Source organism: Hydra vulgaris, chromosome 12 (genome assembly GCF_038396675.1).
Source record: "Hydra vulgaris chromosome 12, alternate assembly HydraT2T_AEP".
Taxonomy (NCBI): Eukaryota; Metazoa; Cnidaria; class Hydrozoa; order Anthoathecata; family Hydridae; genus Hydra; species Hydra vulgaris.
In genome coordinates this window covers 56,164,211-56,182,297 of record NC_088931.1, presented here as the reverse complement: position 1 = coordinate 56,182,297, position 18,087 = coordinate 56,164,211, and the positions used below count along the sequence as shown (strand labels likewise).

Sequence of the window (18,087 nt, the reverse complement as noted above, 5' to 3'; positions counted from 1 at the left end):
GCATTATTACTGCATTCTAGGTATGTAACTTCAATATTTATTTCTGTTCCGTAAGATTTGAGGTACATTGTAATTATTAAATGAATAATGGCAATGGCTGAAGAAAATGGAGTTCATTTCTTCCTACTAAAAAGCTTACTGTGCTTTAAAACATAGTACGGTTTTTAGCTTCTAACTTTAGCAAGAAAAATATTTCAATTTCTTTAAGCATTGCTTCTAATCGTTCATAAAAATAAGTGCTACAAACACGAATATTAATTAGTATTAGTAATTATTGATATTATTAATACTAATTAGTATTAATGGTCTCTAAAAATTAAGTGAAAATAACCCTTTGGCTTAGTAACTTAATAAAGTAAAATTAATTACACAAATCAAAAATTTGTAAATAAAAAGTAGATGTGTTTAAATAATATGAATGATGTGAAAATTGCATAAACATATTTTTAAAAATACAATTTTATTTATAATTTGATCATGTAAAAAATTGAAGTTATTAATATATTTTTATACAAATGTTTTTTTTTATTATTTTGAGAAGCGTTTCTGGATCCTTCAAAAAATTAGACGAAAGATGTAATTGATTTAAATTTTGGTTACTTTTAATATTGGTAAAAAGAGCTATTCGAAATAAGGCTGGAAGTTGAACAAAGACTCAAAAGCCTGATAAAGAGACAAGAGCCTGATAATTAATATTTTAACTTATTTGGCCTTTTAAAAGTTTTTGGAGAATTTACTTTTGCAAATAAATATTATTAGACAGTTAATTGTTGTCTTTCAATATAACTATTTTTTTCTATTGTGAGAGAGAATTCTAACTTGATTAGTTATTAGTTAGCATTATTAATGGAAATTAGTATAACATAGTCATAAACCACGGATTTTACCCGTAATTAAAAAAATAAAACCTAAAAACCTAAAAGGAACGTGCCAAGGACGCCCCAGTGGGTATGATTGTCCTAAGGACGTCCGTAAGACGTCGGACGTGCGTTTTTTAGGAAGTCTCATGTGACAATGCGACGTCCTAGTTACGTGCATATTTCGTCCGTTTGGTACGGACGAAAAGCATTTAAATTGACACGTCCCTTGGACGTCTATTCTTTGTCCAATTGAGAAGTCTCCTGGTCCAAAACGGACGTCTTCAGGAATCTCATGGACATCCCTTTGCCCACTTGTATCGCCTCTCTAAAGTAATCAGTCATAAAGATCCTCCTTTTTTTTGGCAGAGTACAGATTATTCTTGGAACTTAAACGTAACCTAATAGGTTTGGATAGAAGTTTAACATTGTTATTAGTGTTTGCGTACTGTTGAACCAGGCTTAGAATAAGATTCCCAGTTGTCAGTTCATTAAATCTTTTTTCGTTCTTATAATCACTACAAACACACATAAACTATCTTCAGAAGAAATATCTTGGTTTTTTTGACATAATTAGTATATTAATTATGCTTGTGTGAATGTAAATAAACAATAAATTTAATTGGTTTTTAACTTTTTTTTTCTAACTTGTTAAAACTTTAACTAATGTTTCTTTAAATGGTGATATCTTCTGAACGCAAAAATACTTTTTATTGAAACTTTTCTTTTTTTTATTTAAAAATATTTAAAAAAAAATTGCGGAGAACAAGGGAAGGGGCAAAACCTTAGTTTCCCACCATGAAAATTAATTTTCTCATTGGGCATACACTAAATAATTATTTATTTCTATAATTTTGTCTGTAAGTTAATCCTAAACATCTTGCAAATAATAATAAAAAATAATATTTTTGAGGTAACCTAATTTTCGAATTAAACAGCTTGAATTTGAATAGCGTTTCTCAATGTATTAAATATATTATTTAAGCATTTGTGACGCACTGGTTAGAGCGCTTTCTTCAAAATCAAGAGATTTGGAGAGAAATGTTAACTCTGATCATAAAAGCATATCAGTACGGAAAGCGGTGTGAACTTTCTTGATAAATGCTTTTTTGCGGTGCTCCGCAACAAGACCTTTAGATTTAGATCTATCTCAAATAAAATAGCGCTATATTGCTTATAAATAACTTTTAAATAAAATAATTACTAACTAATCAAAATAACCAATCAATTAAGTTCGCGCAGTTTTTATTTATTGCCTACTTCTATGAATTATATTCAGTAAACAGGATGTAGTAGTGGGATAGTTTTAAGGGCTCGAAAACCAGTGGAAACCATTTAACTTGTTTTTTACCAATTTTTACAAAACCGAAAACCAGTTTTTTTCTTCTAAAAATACCGAAGAACCAATTGTTAATCTTTTTTCAAATTGATAAATATTTTGAATTTTCTAATGGTATTAAATTATTACCAGATTTACCACAGGTTTCTTGTTTTGAAAAATGATTGATAATTAAAACTGAAAACACGAGTATCGTGAATATATTGAATTTTAAAGAGTTCTTTGATAATGTATTTAATTTTATATAATTGTATATTTTTCTACCAATTAATAATATATTACAAATTGACAGAATATTTAAACAATATTACAATTTATTTAATATTTATAATAACCAAAGCAATCCAGCAAAAAGAGTAGCACTAACTGGAACTATTATGTTTAATTTTCTTTTTGATAACTTTTTCAATATATTTATAAATTAATGTGACAAGAAGACTCTCAAATTAAAATAATTAAACAACAAATTTGTTTTTGTAATGTTAACTAATGTAGACTTTTGTTTTACTTTAATTATTCTATATCGTAGTATGTCTTTACATTCATATCATATGCATGAACTGCCATATAATAAAAAAATAGATAAAAAATTTTCAACTGAGAATCTGTAAGTAAGGAAAAATATTTGAGTTGTCAAAAAAAAAGAGCAGAGAAAACGAAAAAAGAGCTATTAAAGCATATAAGATCTAAGTTCATTACTATGCAGATTTGAAATAATTAAATAATAGATAAACCTTCACTCAAATTAGACTGTAGAACCAGATAAAACTCCCTTATACCTATTAGGAAGAGATTTGTGCAACTTGAAGTTTGCATAAGCAACGCACTGGAAGAAATAGGACGTGAAGATTTATACAATGAAAGTTGCTTTTCGTTCGTACTGAATTTAATTCCAACATTAAAACCAGCAGAATTTTCAGTAAAAGAACTGAGAAAAACTAGATCAACCTCACCGACTGCAGAAGGAGTACTGACATATTTACTCAAACAAGACAAAACTGTACAAGTTTAGGAAAAAAAATTTATAATTCTTAAAAAGAAGAATTTCAGAACAGTGAATTAAGAATTAATTACATTGCATAAATTCTTGCAAAGTGGTACTTTTTCAACTTCAGAGTTGGTGGAACTTTTATACATACTTAAGGCGACTACCCTTACCCCAGAGGCATCCCGAATAGGGCGTAGGGAGTGTCTAGCCCTCTACTAAATTACTAATCGCATATTGGACACTAGAGTGAGCAAAATTGGATTTATAGTTGGCAGTCGGCAAATGTTAGCTAATGAGGACCTTTTTTTTTTCTTTGATATAGATCTTAGTCGGCAAAAAAAAAAATTTATCCATAGTCGCCAATAAATAGAGAGACCTCCCTTCCCCCTCCCCACACACACACACTCACTCACTCACTCACTCACACACACACACACACACGCACACACCTTTAAAATCTCTTCGGAACGGCCCTGCCTAACCCTGACTTTATTATCAAAGGCTTTAGAGCAGCAGCTGCAGTAATCAATATGTAAAGTGTTGCAGATTGCAAAATGGAAGGCAAACAAAGACAGTTTTTTTGATCCTTTCAAAGTGAACTAAAACTTGTGTCGTTGAGACAAAATTGATAAATAAAAAAATGTATATATATATATATATATATATATATATATATATATATATATATATATATATATATATATATATATATATATATATAACTGACTATATTCGGCTATTTTTTAGAAAAATAGCCGAAATATTTAATTCGTTTTTTAAGGAACAATAAAAACCAATAAACAAAGTAAAACTTTAAATAATCAAAATATAAACTATTTTCAACACATTGATGTTTAAGGTTTGAACAGATTCCTATAAGTTCTTTCCTTAATTACAGCTTGAAAAAAAAAAGATTTTTATTCAAAGTTACCCCGCTATTCAAAGTAACCCCGGTTTACGATATATATATATATATATATATATATATATATATATATATATATATATATATATATATATATATATATATATATATATATATATATATACATGTATATATATATATATAAATATATATATATATATATATAGTATTTATTTATTTTTTCTTCTTCAGGTATGCAATATAAAAATACATTTATTATCGTTAAAAAAAAGAAAATATATATACAAAACTATTACGTACCAGGCGAATATCTATATCTATGTAAAAAGTTAATTTAAGTAAATTTAGTAATAATCTTTTTTTTTTTTATTTATTAAAATCATTTTTACAAACCCTGAATATGCATCCTAGGATTCCGTCTAAACAACGGTATTCCATTTATGTCTTTTAATCTTTTATTTGTCAAGTTTTCCATGCTTTGGGGCCTTGTGACATAATTGAAAATTCAGAACAACAGACTTCAAATGATAGTTATGGAAACTGTTTGATTGCAAGTTATAACTTTGTGAAGTGATGACGAAAATGTGTCAAAAATAGAATTCGGTAGCATATTGTATAGGATAGTTAAAAAAAAAATCGGCAGCATATTGTATAGGATAGCGTCAAAAGTTAAAACCCGGACTGTTGAAAGATACGAGTTCAAATCCTGCCGCCGCTAATTCAGCGCTTGAGTTGACGGACGCTACTTTGAATTAGTCTTAATGACTATTTGTGGCTGTTCCGATGCTAAGCCAACATTATCTTCGGATATGAGAACATTGTATAAAAAAATACAGCATAAAAATTCAAATAAACTAAAAATAAAACTATTGTTTTTATATTTGAACATAAAAATAAGAATCTGATAAAAGTTTTTCCAAGTTTATGACTTTCCTATTTGTCATCACATTAGAAGGATTGTCCATTCTACTTAGATAATGAATTACTCTACAAGCATTGTTTTGCAAGCCTTGTATTTTGATTAACATTGTTTTGTGTGTATTTGCCCATGTTATATTAGTATATGTGAGGTGACGATAAATTAGACTAAAGTACCTATTGCAGATGATATTTTTGGTTCAATGTGCCAAAATGATTTCTCCATGATAACTTTTTATCTACTTGAACGCAAAGAAACGTTGCAAATTTTTTCCGTTTTATTGTTATGTTGTTAATAAGCAACTCTGGAATTTTTAACGGTAAAGACATTGATTAATCTGTTTTATGAAATAAAATGTAGCTAGTTTTTTTCATAAGTTTAAGGATAGTTTATTTGCTCTGAACCATAAATTAAAATTTTCCAGTTCAGTATTCATTGTCAAACATCAAATTTAAATTACTATGGTTATAAAACAAAGTTGTGTCATCAGCATACATTATTAAAGATACTATAGGTGATGCTTTCATTGATTTAAATATATTTTCGGAAAAACTGTAAATAGGCTTTGCATGTTTTTTCATCACCTTTATCCTTTGATTTCAAAAATTTTATATAAAGTTTTTTCAGACGATTTTATAAGGTTAGTTCGTCATCGATGGATTTTTTAACTCTTTATGTTTTTACTTTAGCTGTTATTATTGGACAGAGAGTATCAAAAATACATTTAAAAGTAGCCATAAAGTTATTAAATGCCTAATTTGGATCCTTAGCTGAGTATACATTTTTTCAGGGCACCTCAATTATTCTATTTTTAAGTTATCGATATTTTTTTAAGATTTTTTTAGTGACAAGGCATTTTTTATTATCACTATTAAATTGAACAACACAAGCAATGTGAATAATGGGAAAATGATTAGAAAAGTCAACAATTAAAATGACAGACTCAAAATCAGGATTATAAGAATTGTTTGTTAAAATATTGTCAATAACAGAAGATATATATATATATATATATATATATATATATATATATATATATATATATATATATATATATATATATATATATATATATATATATATATATATATATAAACAATTTTTAAAATATATTCTACAAAATAGACTGCTATATATACATATATATATATACATACATGCATATATATATATATGTATATATATATATATATATATATATATATATATATATATATATATATATATATATATATATATATATATATATATAAATGGAAGCATTTGACGGTGCTGAAGTATATAAACTTGTGGGAATTTACCTTTTTTTTGAAGTTGCACAATTTTCAACTCACAAAGTGATGATTGTTTAGCAATTTTTAAAAATATGAATGGTCTCTAAATGGATAAAATCAAAAAAAAATTTTGTTAAAATATTTAAAAGAAACGATCTCACTATATCAATACAGTGCAACATAAAAATTATAAGTTACTTTGACGTCACATTAAATCTCAATGATCATACTTTTCAACCATATTCTAAACCCAAAAATTCTTTAAATTATATTCACGCTGATTCAAACCGCCCGCCCAATATTTTAAAACAACTTCCGCATTTAATTGAGTTAAGATTGCCTGCAAATTCGTCAAGTGAAGCAATTTTCCAAAGGTCTACTCCTATGCACAATGAAACACTGTTAAGATCCGGTTTTAATCACAAACTTTCATTTCAAATTTAAATTTACCTCATATCAAGAACCATAAACGCAATATCATTTGGTTTAACCCTCCTTTCAGTAAAATTGTTAACACTAATGTAGGAAAAAGCTTTTTAACCTTAATCAACAAACACTTCCCAATAAATTACAAACTTCAAAAAATTTTCAACAGAAACACGATAAAAATAAGTTATAGCTCTATGCCGAATGTGAAGTATATTTTAAATGCACACAACCAACACATTATAAACAACAACATAAATTCCACATAAATCAAACTGAACTGCCTTAATATAAAACTGATGCTTAACAAAAAACATTGAATACCAAGCTAATACAAGTTCCAATGATCCTACTAACACTTTTGTCAATAAATTTTACATCGGTATAAGTGAAACACAATTCAAAATTAGGTATACCAACCATATAAAATCATTTAGTATTATTAAATACAAAAATGACACTGAACTATCAAAAGAATTTCGGAAACTAAAAAATGCAAATTTAAATCCAGTTGTTAAATGGAAAATTATTTGTTTTGACGTCAGAACTCATTACATTACTTTGTTGTTGTTTTTTCCGTTATTTTCTGTTTTTGTACTTTTTTTAACGGTTTTTTCTTGATTTAAAGAATAAATATGGCAGATGATTGCCGAAAGGCAATTTTAAGTACCAAAATCAATATATCAATCAATATATTTCGATTATAGAATTTACAATCGAGGTCATTTACAATTAGTTAAAAACTAATTTTAAGTAAATACCATGAAGTAGTATTAATAAAATGAATAATTATGATAATAATAATGATAATGATAATGATAAATTAACAATTATAAGAATAATAAAAAAATTATATAAAAATAAACCATTATTAATTTTAAAACAACAATTGAATATTATGCACAGACAGGAAAGTTACAAACATTTATGTACTGACATCACAAAGTTGCGTTTTGTAAAATAATCTATATATATATATATATATATATATATATATATATATATATATATATATATATATATATATATATATATATATATATATATATATGTGGGGATTTCAGGAAAAAACATAAAATCTCCTCTATTTGGAGGTTTTTATTTAATTTCTATAAAAATTTCATATTAAATGCTTAAATTTTGTTTTTTGTATAGCTGAAAATGTAATCATTATCAAATGTAAAATGTTTTTAGTCACTCTACCAATTTATTGAGAATGCTTAAACAACACTTCTTTTCTTCGTTACTCAAAAACGCTCGCGCATTCAAGCTTGCGAAAACGAAAGTGATTAAGGTTATAAACACTGATCTCAAATATTTTGAGAAAAGCCTCAATGGGAACGATTCAAGAGGCATGCACTTCACCCAGAACATGGACTGCAGTTACTTAATTGTGTTGTTGACTACAACAGCAAACATGTATAGAAGTCAAAATCAAAACATATAAGAGTGGAAAACGTGATTTTATTAGAATTCAGATGTTTTAGGCTATATGATTAAATCCATTATGATATTAAGAGAATCAAATTGAGAAATTAAACAAAAATTTACTTTGTTGTTCTTGTTTTTTCAGTTGTTTTATTAGAAAATACCCATTTTTGAAAAAAACAACTCAGAATTGGATGAATTAATAGTTTTTTAGTACTAAAAGATAGTTTTGAAACTTAGCCAGTTTTGAGAAAAACAAAAATGCTAATTTCTCTCACGGATGGTAATCGTTGATTTTAAAATCATTTGTTATGATACTCTACAAGTATGTACTATCATCCCTATAAAGGGTTTTTTCAGGTGTTTTCGTTGATGACTCACCCCAAAATTTTCAAATCGTTAATCTTATTTATCTAATACATCTTACAATAATAAATAGGTCAAAGGTATTAGTAGTCCCAATACCAAGACTTAAAAACTTTCAATTGGATGAAACTAAGCGGTATCCCTACTTGGTGTCAGATTAAAGACTAAATTTTATCTGTAAATGAAAAAACCCATTTTTAAGTTAATTAGTTATTGTGCTATGAATGATTTTCTAACTTGTTAGGTTTTTATTGTTAAATTTTTAAAAAGTTATAAAGACAAATTGAAATAATTTATGAAAGATGTGAAGAAAAACATTAAAAAAGAAATAAACCAGCAATTAAGTTGCTAGTTTATATTATGTTGGTTTATGTTATGTTGGTTTATATTATGCTGGCTTATATTATATGGTATATGATTTATATTATATGGTTAAATTGCCAATTTATATAAAAAAAAAACAATGCATTTAAAAAAAAGGGTTTTTATTTAATTTTCATAAAAAGGGTTCACTCTGGTACTCTCTCGCTAAATAATGGGAACTTCCTTTTCATTTACCATACATTGTAAAATCTCCTCTTTTTCAGTAGGGGAAAGGCGCCTATGATGGCATAGCGCCTATGATGGCATACCGGTCATATTTTTATTAAAATTGGTTTTGGTAAAAAATGATTAGACCTACATGACTATACTGACTTTACATTAGTTTTAGTGAAAAAACGTCCCTTGTGCACAAATATTGTTTTTATAATCAACAAAAATCGATTTTGGGATGTGCTGTTGTAGTTTTATTTCCTTCATATATTTAAGATTGTGATTTTACTATCAACTGTGCAGAAATGAAATTTTCATGCATTTTATATTCAAGTTTTGTACATTTAGTGGAATAGTTACTTTAATTTTATCTTTTGAACAAAGCAGACACAGCTTGTTTTAATGAAATGACTTTTACCCATGATGGCATACTGACGAGTTGAGGATGTTGAAATATTGACGAGTTGGGAAAACCTTTTTTTTTTTATAAGAAAAACTTATTTTTAAGTAAAGTTAAAAGAAAGCGATGCTCCAAAATTATTTTTTGGTCCAAAAAATACGTAAAACGCAATATATCCTGTACGCATGCGCAAAATTTTACAATGCTGGTGTGTAGCATGAAATGGTAAATTAGGATGGTTTCGAGTAATTTCTGGCTTTTCTGAGGGAAGACTCTAAGGTTAAATGAAATCATTAAGTTACCCTCGATCCTAACTAGCCCCATCCTCCCCTATGCCATCATAGGAGCAGTGGTTGCATATGATGGCACACTTGTGCTTTTTTTTACAATAAGAATAACTTATAAAAAAAATAAAACTGATGAAAACTCCCAGGGTAATTATTGTTCTAGATGTAACAAGGAATGTATCTATATCAAAAATTTTATTATTGGTCTTCAGGATACTGAATAATAAAGCATCAAAGTTAAGTATGCCATCATAGGCGCCTTTCCCCTAATAACCATATGGCAACGCTATATACAGGGTCATTCCAAGGGAGGGGCGTAGGGGTGTTAATAAATATTGGCCAACGAGGACCTTTTTTTTTTTATTTTTTTAGTCGGTAAAAAAAATTTTCTCGGTCTTAGTCGGCAAAAAACAGATATATAACCACCTCCCTCCCTTTAAGATCTCTTCTGGACGGATTAAAGTCAAAATGTCCAGATATTGCTAAGTTCCAAATCTCCTTTTCAGAATTACATGATTCAACTAGTTTTACAATTGTCTTTGGCATTCAAAGAGAACGAAAAAATATATAATGAAGTTAATATTCTTGACATATCGGTTATTCTTGAAAACAAAAAATACATTAAAACTATTTTTTTATAAGGAAACCAACACTTATGACTATTTAAACTTCAACAGCCATCATCACATAAAAAAGAACAAACCTTGCTAAAACCTTAATAATAACCTTGCAAAAAGAATAATCGTTTTTACGCCTGATTATGCTACAGAAAAACTACGTCTAGCAGAACTTAAAATATGATTAAAAGAGTGTCATTACCCTTATAATGTAATAGCGAAAGCATTTCATATTGCAAAAATACAAGAGTCAGCACCAATAAAACAATCAAAAGAAGTTTTTCCTTTGGTGACTACTTTCTATAGTAATTTAAGCTATCAACCAATTTTGACCAATGAATTATCAACCAATGAAGCTAACCTTTTTCCTTAGTTTATATGGTAATGAAAGATTAAAAAACATTTTTTCAAGTATTCAACCAGTAATTGTTACAAATAACCACCAAACTTACTAAGACAAATAACGTGTTCAAAAAAATGGGACTATTCAAATGAATAAAAAACAGTCGATGTAAAATCTGCCGGTTATATTTACAAAAACTAGATAAGTTTGAGACATCCACTATTTGGAACATTAAAAGTCACATTACATGTAATAGCAAAAATGCCATTTGAAATCTTTAGCTACATGTTGATGAATAAACCTAATATTATTCAAACTCTAGTTCCAAATCTGGAAATAAGCCATTTATATCTTCTTCCAATAGCTTTTTTCCAGTCACTGATGGAAGATTGTTGTAGAACACGTGATGGCATGAAGGTATTAAATCCATTAAGCTCATTATATTCTTCTTTTTTGCATCTGCAAGTGGTCTCACCCAGTAAACACACAAAAGTCTATTAAAAATTAAAACAAAGTTTCGACAAATCGTTCAGATTTGGTCGATTATCCGTTTAGAATGAAATCTAGATTAACGTTTAGAACAAACGTCCATTAAACGTCTATATTCAAACGTATTTTAGACGTCTATCATAGGATTATTATACGTAAATAAAGCGTTTAGATTTTGTCTAATTTACTTTTAAATCTAGTCTAATTAATGTATATAAAGCGTCTAGATTTAGTTTAAGTAAACGTATCCCTGCGGGCATTCTAACATTTAATCGAGGTTTAAATAAAGTTCGCCCGAAATATTTAAATTTAATTTCGTTTTGATTTAGAACGTAAGTTATTCGAATGTTTCGTTTAAACCTTACCTAAACCTTAGTTTTAAACGCAATTTAAACTCCATCAAAATGTGTTTTAAACGCCGCACAGTGGGCAGTAGGTGGACAAAATGGGAAAAATTTTAGTTGTCTAATCTTGAAAACCTATTTAATTTTAGTATCTACATATATTAGGAGAAATCTATTGATAATTTATTTATATTAAATCCCTTAGTTACCAGGACTCTAAGCATTTGAATATTGAGATAAAATAAAATAAAAAAAAATTATAAATAAGAAATTAACGGTGACATCAACGTTGTGTTATATTTCAATTACATCTACGTTTTTGAAACAAAAAATTAGTACATGTTATTCTAGAGTATTTAGAGATAAGAAAAACCAATGTGTGAAATAAATTTGTCATAGCATGTTATCTCAGTTATACTTTGAAAATCACAGATTAAAAAAAAATATTTCTTAAGAAACTTATTTTTTGCCGCACAATAACTAATAATTACCACAATTTGCCATGTGTTGTCTTATATTTATTTAAGCTATGTGATGCTTCAATCGAGTTTTAATTGATTGCTCGTCCCCTTAAATCCCCGTTCAGATTTTATGTATGTTTTAACTTGGTTGCTATGGTACTAAATTTTGCATAGCAACAACTCATTTTTACATTAACGTTGTTTTAACAGTATTTTACTTGCGCTAAATACACAATATTGGGGGTATGTATTAAAATGAGATTCAGAATTCTTATGAGGTTAACTTTTTTTGGTTACTATGGATACCTTACTTTGCATAACATAGCAACAACATATTTTCGGTAGTTGTTAGTAATTTAATTACAAACACTGACAGTAATTTAATTACTTTTAATTTTAATTACTAACACTTGTAGTAACTTAATTACTAACAAGTATTAGTAGTCCAGGCGGCATATATATTATAACATTTTACTTTTAAATACAAAATACTTGTTACAATAGTTATTTAGATATGCATTTGATAATAGTTCTAATAAAACTAAAAAACGGCGTGTATCTTGTTTAATTGAATCTCATTCATCCAATGAATTATTTTTTGCTGCTAATAAAAAATTTAGAGATGAATCTGTTGTTATTGCTGCCAAGAATGTTTTAAATATATCAAATACAGATAAAGCAACTAAATATTCAGCAGACGAAGCACTGGCTTTAATAATTGATGCAAGTCTGACAAAAGCTTCCTATCAATTGATTAGAAGCGGAGCCTTGGAGAAAGAATATAACATCTACCCCGCTTACAATGATGTCAGAGATGCAAAATTGAAATGTTATCCTGCAAACATAACAGTGGAGGACTATTCAGCTTCAGTTCCTTTAAAAGATTTAATGACTCATACTTTGCAAAGAATCTGTGCAGTTCAGGAACCTGTGCTAAGGCACTTGATATTGAACGACAAAGCAATAAAAACAATGACACTAACGTGTAAGGCTGGTTTTGATGGTGCTACTGGCCAAAGCATTTATAAACAAGTTTTATCAGAACCCGACATCAACAGAGATTTAAAGCGTGAAGAATCATTATTTATTACTTGTCTTGTCCCATTGGATTTGACTGGATTTAACAACAGCAACGAAAAGGTGCCTATTTGGAGAAATCAAAAGTCGTCCTCCACAGCCTATTGTAGACCCATAAGATTTGCATACAAAATGGAATCCAAGGAATCTGTGATTGAAGAAGATCAGTACATTAAAAGTGAGATAGAAAGCTTGGGTATGATTTTATTAGAGGTTTGCGGATCTTCTATTGAAGTGAATTGTATTATTGAACTTACAATGAATGATGGGAAGGTTCAAACAATATTATCTGAAAAAAATAACTCATACCAATGCTGTTCAGTGTGTGGTGTCTCTCCAAAAAATATGAATATTCTTGATATCCTTAATATAGATTATACTAACAGAGAGTTCAAATATGGTCTTTCCAGTCTTCATGCATGGATTCGATTTTTTGAGATGTTATTGCACATTGCATATAAAAAAGAAACAAGAAAGTGGCAAGCAAGATCTAAAAAACACAAAGAAAAGGCATCTGTAGCTAAACAAAAGATTCAGACTGATTTTATGAACAAAATGGGACTTGTTGTTGATTTCCCTAAAAGTGGTGGTTCTGGAACAAGTAATGATGGCAATACCTTAAGGCGTGCTTTTGCAGCATATGAACAAACAGCTGAAATTCTGGGTATTGACCAAAACCTTATGTTCAGATTTTACATTATCTTGGTAACGCTCTCTTCAGGATATGAAATAGACTGCTTAAAGTTCAAGGATTATTGTTTTGACACTTTTAGACTATATGTGTCCCTTTATCCATGGTATTACATGGCTCAATCAGTTCACAAAGTATTGATACATGGACATGACATAATTAAAAGCCTTACATTACCCATCGGACCTATGTCAGAGGAAGCTCAAGAGGCTAGAAATAAAGACTTTAAATCTTATCGCGAAAATTTCAGCCGAAAAACATCCAGAAAAGCAACAAATACTGATCTTATCAATAGGCTCCTAGTTTCCAGTGATCCTGTTATTTCATCATTGCGTAAATCAACATCACACCAAACAAATCATAAAGCATTTCTTTCAGATGTTTTACAATTACTTAAACAATCTTCAAACGATATTATTGTTTTATAATTTTTTGATGTAATTTAAAATTGATAACGTTTTCTTGCACTATTTTTTGCTTTTATTATTCCTAAAACATTATTTACCTAAATACTCAATTTTTATTCAATATAGGTGGGTCAAAAATCCGATAAGATATTCAAATATCAATTTACCACTTTGTAACTAAGGAAAGTATCCGGTAACTAAGCAATATAAGTATCCATAACAACTAAATTTAAAAAATTATCACTTTTGTAAGAAGTGTGATCTCATATTGGTACTCATGCCAAATTTAGTGAATATAGCACTTATAAAATATCTGCAGATAACAAAAGTAGGTTGTTGCTAAGCAAAATAAAGGTATCCATAGCAACGAAATAAAAAAATATTACCTTCATAAAAAGCGCAGACATCATATTAGTACTCATACTAATTTTAGTGAATATAGCTCTAATATTAAATTAGTTATGAGTTTTGTCCAGTAAAAGTGCATTCTGGCCCACTGTGCGCCGTACGAATGTAATAAATTAAACTATCGTTTTATATTACTTTTCAGTATTTAGTAATGTATATTTAGTAAGTATTTAGTTTCAGTATTTAGTTTAACATACTAAATACTGAAAAGTAATAAGAAAACATCTGATTATACATTTATGCATTTAAAATTGTAGTAGGACATGTCCAAATAAATTATTTTAACGAGTTATATAAAACCTAACTATCAAAAGTTGAACAAAATATAAATTCTGCTTTTTCAGTAAAAGCAAAACCTATTTCGACATCAAAACAAACAGTCTTGAATAAAATTATAAAATCATAGTCAAATTTTTAATGACAGAATATTGAACTTATGAATAGAATAGAAAATATGAGCTATTTACTAAAGTTGTTTTATTTGCAAGTATCCCACACTGCTCCTCTAAATTTCTATACCCATTCAAGGTCTGAATAGGTCCAGCAATAACTTCCAGATGAACTTCACCACTTTCTGTGTGCTCTGAACTTGGTATACCCATCATTTCAACTGCTATTCTCAAATCTTTAATTTCATTTGCCATTTTGCTAGGTGATAGAGAACTTTTCTCTGGTACTCTGTAGAATACATTACATTATTCATATAAGAAACATATTTTTAAAAAAGTATTAAAATTTTGGTACACTAGCTTAATCTTTTTTTTTAAATCTTAAGTTTTTTTTTTAAATCTGTTTTTTAAAATGTATGTTGTAGAATTGATACCCCAACAGATAATGTTAGAAAATGTTTGTATAGCTCAGAATTCAATATTCCTTTTAAGACAACAGGTCCTGTATATAACAAGAATTGCCAGAACTCTGTAGCTTTCCATCTATCAAGTTCCAATAAAGATCTAGGCATCTGACAAACTCACTTGGTATGCATTTTCTTAAACCCAAAAGGTTTTCAGAAATTTGCAATATGTTATTGCTGCTTAATTTTGCCTTTCTATTACATTTCCTCAAAGCTTGCAGAACACGACGTACAACACCTAAGCAGATCAAATGCATATAGTCAAGTGGGAAAATGCTGATATATTGGCCTGTTATTTCATTTAAAGGTGAAGCTCCATGTTAGTGACTTCCAAGGAATTCAAGATTTTTAAAACTGTCATCGGTGCGCTTTTCAGCATTGAAGCAATCAGTAGAAACAAATATGGTTCGTTTGTTAGTAGACATACCCACAGCAAGAAAACGTTCACAAGCATGCAGACTGTTATGACCTACAATATTTTTCAGAAAAGCTCTTGCTGGAGCATCACAAACAACTGAGTGCAAAATAACTGTGTAATGTTTACCGTTATGAGTGAAACCATTATACTTAATTTAAATTCTTCAATGAAATCTTTTAAAAATTCGTTAACAGAGCTTGGCTTACTATCTCCTTGATATAAGGCAACAATCGTAGGTGAACTTTGATTAACAGTAGAGAGAATTGGCCAAAATTGTTTTTTAGAAGATCTGTACAACGGTATACCATCAACATTTATTTGCAGATTGGGTGAATCGCTGCAAATGCCTAGATTTATTGCATTCTGTAAAACTTTTGTAAGGCCAAAATATATGTATTTTCCACCATATCTTTCCTGAATTTGTTTAGTTGAAGGAGTTTGCAATAAAGAATGACTATCTTTTGGCAGCTGGCATCCATGTTTTCTCAACAAGGTTAATAATCCATTACATGATGAACTTGTCAGTTTGACATTACCAACCAATTGAGCTAGATCGTATTAAAAAGATCCATTGTCAATTACATCAATATCACAATAATGTTCATCATCTGAGCTGCTTATAAGGTGGCACTGTGTCAAAGTTGGGTTCATCAGAATCGCTATTGAACAAATAATCATTGCTATTATCTGATATATCAACAAAATTGCAAAAAATTGCATTGGAAAGGTTTTGTGATTCAGTTGATATTTCAGATAATATGGTCATATTAGTTGAAGAGTCTGATAACGCAGGAGATTCCAATTCAAAGCAACTATTTATATCTTTAATAATTTTTCTATACTTTTGCATATACTCTGCTTGTGACGTCATTTGAATGAACTTAAAGAAAAACCTTCAATTTGAGTATTCAAATACTTGATATTCAAATATGTTTCTGTGAATAAAGTAAAAATATTTAAATTAAATATTTAAATATAAAAATATTTTTTATTGAAAATATATGCGTGTTATTGAACAACTTGTAATTCAAATATTTGTCCATTATAAAAATAATTTTTAAAATGAAAACCCACAGAAAGCTTTGAAAAAAATTTTAAGAATTTTTATATAGGGTACAACACCCAGTGTTTGCCATGCAACCTATTCTTTGCCACTTGATCTTTAAATGAATCCCCAGACTTTAGTTTTAAAGTTAGGATCATCAAACTTTTGCTATATATTAAGCGGTCATTGCTCTATAACTGAGAAAAGTTTGACAATCTTAAATGGTGAATACTGAGTGTTTTACCCTAGCCTTTATATGGAGAAATGAAAATATATTTTTGTATGGATCCCAGACGGCACAACTCGTTTAAAAGTTACGCGTGGTTTCTGTTGCGTGTTTAAAACTCCCGAAAACACTAAGAATAACACGTGTCAAGAATAGGGTTTTGATTCCGTGAAATTACCTACTATATTTTACCAAAAAACCAGTTTGGATATTAAGTTTTGAGTGATGGTTTTTCAGTTACAAAAATGGAGTATTAAATTATAAGAAGTTTTCGCAACGAATGTGAAACCATTACTAAAAGCACGCGATTTTTCTAATTTATTGCATTTTTATAAATCGGAAGGTTTTAGAGTGTGTAACAAGAACATTCAGGAAAACATTTGTCGAGAAAGCTTATATGTTAAATAAATTCAGTTTTTGTTAAGTATTAGCATGTATATATATATATACACATATATATACACACGTGTATCTATATACATACACACTTGTGTATCTATATAATTTATACAATGTATATTTTATATAAGTATGTATAATACATATAAAATATGTGTGTGTTTATTTATGTATTCATATGTATATATGTGTGTATGTATAAGTCTATATATTATGTATGTATGTATAAATATATACATATATATATATATATATATATATATATATATATATATATGTGTGTGTGTATATATATATATATATATATATATATATATATATATATATATATATATATATACATACATACATACTTACACACACACTTATAAATAAATGTATATGTTATGTATACCTAATATATACACATATACACACATATGTGTGTTTATTTGGGCGAATGTATATTTGTGTGTATTTGTATCTGTATATGTGTGTTTATTTCTGCGATGAATATATATATATATATATATATATATATATATATATATATATAATAAATTTTTTGTGTTAACAGTATTATTGTTATTACTATTACTATTGTTATTTTTGTTATATGTTTGAAA

General features: G+C 28.1%; 1 protein-coding gene across 1 annotated transcript; it reads right to left on the bottom strand.

The window, feature by feature from the left end:
- Positions 1–15,714: 15,714 nt before the first annotated feature.
- Positions 15,715–16,683, bottom strand: LOC136088218 (uncharacterized). Its single transcript, XM_065811901.1, has 3 exons — positions 16,494–16,683; positions 15,962–16,360; positions 15,715–15,908 (listed from the first exon to the last, which is right to left on the bottom strand). Exons 1-3 carry the CDS (start codon positions 16,681–16,683, stop codon positions 15,715–15,717), a joined length of 783 nt encoding a protein of 260 aa, XP_065667973.1.
- Positions 16,684–18,087: the final 1,404 nt, after the last annotated feature.

Coding starts and splice junctions, on each gene's coding strand:
- LOC136088218 (XM_065811901.1), bottom strand. CDS start 16,683: ATGACGTCACAAGCAGAGTATATGCAAAAGTATAGAAAAATTATTAAA. Junction 16,361..16,493: donor TGTTGATATATCAGATAATA/GCAATGATTATT, acceptor AATACGATCTAG/CTCAATTGGTTGGTAATGTC. Junction 15,909..15,961: donor CATTGAAGAATTTAAATTAA/GTATAATGGTTT, acceptor TTTTGCACTCAG/TTGTTTGTGATGCTCCAGCA.